At 37.3% G+C, this 3,650-nt stretch overlaps 1 protein-coding gene across 1 annotated transcript; it reads right to left on the minus strand.

The window, feature by feature from the left end:
- Window positions 1-1,194: 1,194 nt before the first annotated feature.
- Window positions 1,195-3,377, minus strand: LOC135149650 (uncharacterized). Its single transcript, XM_064085421.1, has 4 exons — window positions 3,005-3,377; window positions 2,802-2,917; window positions 2,320-2,348; window positions 1,195-2,254 (listed from the first exon to the last, which is right to left on the minus strand). The coding sequence occupies exons 1-4, from the start codon at window positions 3,375-3,377 to the stop codon at window positions 1,195-1,197; spliced, it is 1,578 nt and encodes a 525-aa protein (XP_063941491.1).
- Window positions 3,378-3,650: the final 273 nt, after the last annotated feature.

The raw sequence follows: 3,650 nt of genomic DNA on the forward strand, positions 1-3,650 counted from the left end.
TTGATTTAGCACCGCTATTGTACTTGGGAAGGATCTATAGTAAAGTAATTCCTACGAAGTTTAAATAGGATTTTGTCTAAACGCATAAAACAGTGCTGGAAGCTTGGGTCATGTACAGGCTAGTAGAGTATTTGCACAACTCTAATGATCTCATGTCAAAAGTTTATCTACAGAACACTATGCCAAACTTAAATTATAATCTCATGCTAGCCTGCAGCAGAAGGATGAGCAGAACAGAGATTCTTGAAATACGCAGGGATCAAATGTTCCTCAACCTCTATAGTAAACTTAAATTATGAGGAAGTTTATACTAAAATTAGCCACAAAAATGCAGCAATTGTGTAGCTTTGTATACCACAGGAATGTAGCAGTTGTCTTGCACACTCTTACTGAGAAAATAACATGTCGAGAAATCTGGAAAGTTTACCGGTAAGTCTCATGAAACATCATACCGCAAAGTTCACTTGTTAGTCAATACATGAAGCAAAGTCGTTATGTCAACGTCTAAACATATATTGAGAAGTGCCTTGTAAGGCTGTTCACGAACATAGCTGTTCGCGAACAAGCTCGAACTCGGCTCGATAAAAGCTCGGTTCGGCTCGGTTCGTTAAGAACTCGAGCTCGAGCTCGAGCTCGAACACATATATGTGTTCGTTAAGAAAATGAGCTGGAGCCGCGCTTTTAGTGTGTTCGGCTCGAGCTCGGCTCGTTAAAACTCAAAACAATGTAATATTTTTAGGATAATCTCATAGTATATAATTAAAGAGAATATCTACTTATATATATATAATAGCCGAACAGATTCGTGTCAAGCCTAGCTCCAAACCGGAGCCCCGTGTCAAGCCTCAAATAAATTACCTAGCTCCGAACCCGAGCCCCTCCTCATATATATAAAAAACATGTTATTCTTAGGAATTGAACCAAAGACCTTTCCAACACAAATACACCACTTAAGCCGCTTGAGCTATTCAATCAATTAGTTTTTTTATTCAAAAGCATTAACCACATACATTAAAACGGTAGTATTTATATTTTTTTGAATGTCTTATTTACTTGAGATAGGTTATTATTTCAGTTAAGTCTCATATGTTTTTTATATGATAGATTAATATCTGTAAATTAATAATTTACGTAAATAAATTTAAAATTTAAAAAGAATCTGAACAATCATGATGTCTCAGTTAGCACAGAATTCTACTTCCGCCTTCTCTTCACTGTTAAATCTCCATCTACCAGGGCTTCAAGAGCTCTTGCAGTTGGTAGTTTATTCCTGGTGCTCGTAATATCATCTTGCACGTTTGATAAATTTGTCATGAACATGCCAGATTGAGAATTTTCTTGATCAAAAGAATCATCATCTTGAGAAGCTCTAGTAGTGCTCCCACAAGTGTTTCCAAATCTCGGAACCAATGGGAATGTGCTCCTGTCGGAACCTATCTCCTCATTAGTACAAGCAGTTGTAGTCCTGTGACTTCCCCTGACTGAAAGTAAATTATCAAGATTATCCCTCTTCAGCTTTTGGCTCAACTGAATATCTACCAGTTCTGGTGCCTGCTTGTCGCCGTACAACTTCTTTTGCTTTTCTGCTTTCTTTATGATTTCCGGACCATCAATCCGAACAAGTTGGTTTGAACTACTTGTTTGCTGATCCACCGACACGTTTTGGATGCAATTGGATTTAATAGTTGAGACAAAAGAAGTATCCTCCTCACTGTGTTGGGAAACAATTATCATTTCTGATGGCAAAGTTTTCAATTTTTTGAATTTGACAGATTTTCCATTATCGAGGCTTGTATGAGTTACATTATCCATATCACAAATTTGAGATTGAGGCTGCAAAGAAAAACAATGCTTCTTAGGAAAATTTTGCTGCTCCTTGGTCTCCTCAATCAACCCCTTCTCTTCTTTCTTCTCCCCTTCATCATTATAAGTGTCAAGCTGAAGAAGCTCTGGTTCAGAACCAACTTTACTCAAGACATCTTTAAGAGATTCAAAATAATGGTTTCCTTTAACTAGTTTTCTTGAAAACTTCTCAACACAAGGAGGAAGAAAGACCAGAGAAGCTTTGTTTTTTGGCTGTTCTGAGTGCCATCCTCTTGCCAGCAAACAGGGCCAGACGGCTTCCCAAAACAAATCACTAGACTGAACTTTGGTTAAACGACAACGTCCAGTGAGAATCTTCACAATCTCAGCAAGTTCAAGATTGGAACATGCTTCACCAACAGGTATCCGCACAGGCCTACGGACCATGCAACTGAATTAACAAAGGATTCTAACCCTACAATAGATTTTATAGAGAACACATATTCGGTTAGCGACATGTCCTTCTCTGCATATTTTTCAGTCACCTGCCAATTGAGCACAAAAGCAGAGAAATGAGAGCAGTTAATTTCACTCACAGAAAATGAACAGAGAAGTTCCCCTATATATGTCAGGCAGTGAAAATCATTAATTAAGACACGAACTTCACTCACATTAAATAGCCACTAACCATTAACTCGATCCACCAATCAATAATGATGAAATCCAAAACATGTATAGGGATCTTAATTAAAAATCACAGATATTTTTTAGAGTAAAAAATCGAGTTATAAACTTCCCTGACAAGAACAAAAAGTGTTAAGTAATATGTACTATCCGTGCACAAACTCTGGTCGGATATTAAATAGACGATCTTACCTGCTGCAGAATCCTGCATTGTGTATTTGTTTTTTAGGTTGACTGGGTAGTGTGAGCATTAGAAACATTCCTACAACTAAAATTTTCTACACGGGAAAAAGAGAGTATAGTTAATAAATTACCTCCCTCAGCAGTTTCTGCCTTTCCTCGGAGACCTGAGGACTCAGACGAGATAATAGTTCCTGATGCCTGAAACCTTTGAATAACCATGTGCCATATGCACGCTTCCTTTTTCTGCCTTCACCGCACGTTGACCATGTATTAAATCCAGAGGACTTATAAAATGCTGTTTAGTAGAAAAACAATAATTCTCCCATTTTTTTACTTCCAACAAATTCCTTCAGCTCAACAAACTTCTTCTTAAAGAGGTACAAGCCATGGAGAAAGCTTGCCTCTTCTGTATCATTCCATAAATCACGGCAGACCCCAGGAACCAAAACGTAACATGGATCTGTTGAAAGCGAGTCAGTTGATTGCGCAGAAAAGCCCAGCCTTTCATCTTTCTTTTTCTCTGAGACAATGCTGATATCTCTGATCAATGTGACTGGTACTGGTAATCCCACAAAAAAATCGAAGGGCACATGATCTTCGTTTTCTGTGTCAACCGGCCTTTTCAGATAGCTACTGTACTCAGGTCCTGTTATAAGGTCTGGAATTTGAGCCTGGAATTCTCTACCAACACGAGGAAGCAATACCATCTGATAAAAAATGTCGGTCAATATTACAAAATGATGAAATTCAATATTACTAAACCTTATAATATGAGGAGGAGCTAATATAAGGGGATAAAGCTACTGTATGTAGAGTTTATTTCATACAAATGAGTGCAAATTAATATATAAAGATGCCTCTAATTAAATAGAAGTAAAAAATATATTGTACCAATTAACAAAAGAGTAAACATAAACACTGATCTACTAAAGCATTGAGAAAAGCATAAAAAGCAATGTTGGTTCCGCATAATAGTTATA

The sequence above is a fragment of the Daucus carota genome, chromosome 9 (assembly GCF_001625215.2).
Source record: "Daucus carota subsp. sativus chromosome 9, DH1 v3.0, whole genome shotgun sequence".
Taxonomy (NCBI): domain Eukaryota; kingdom Viridiplantae; phylum Streptophyta; class Magnoliopsida; order Apiales; family Apiaceae; genus Daucus; species Daucus carota.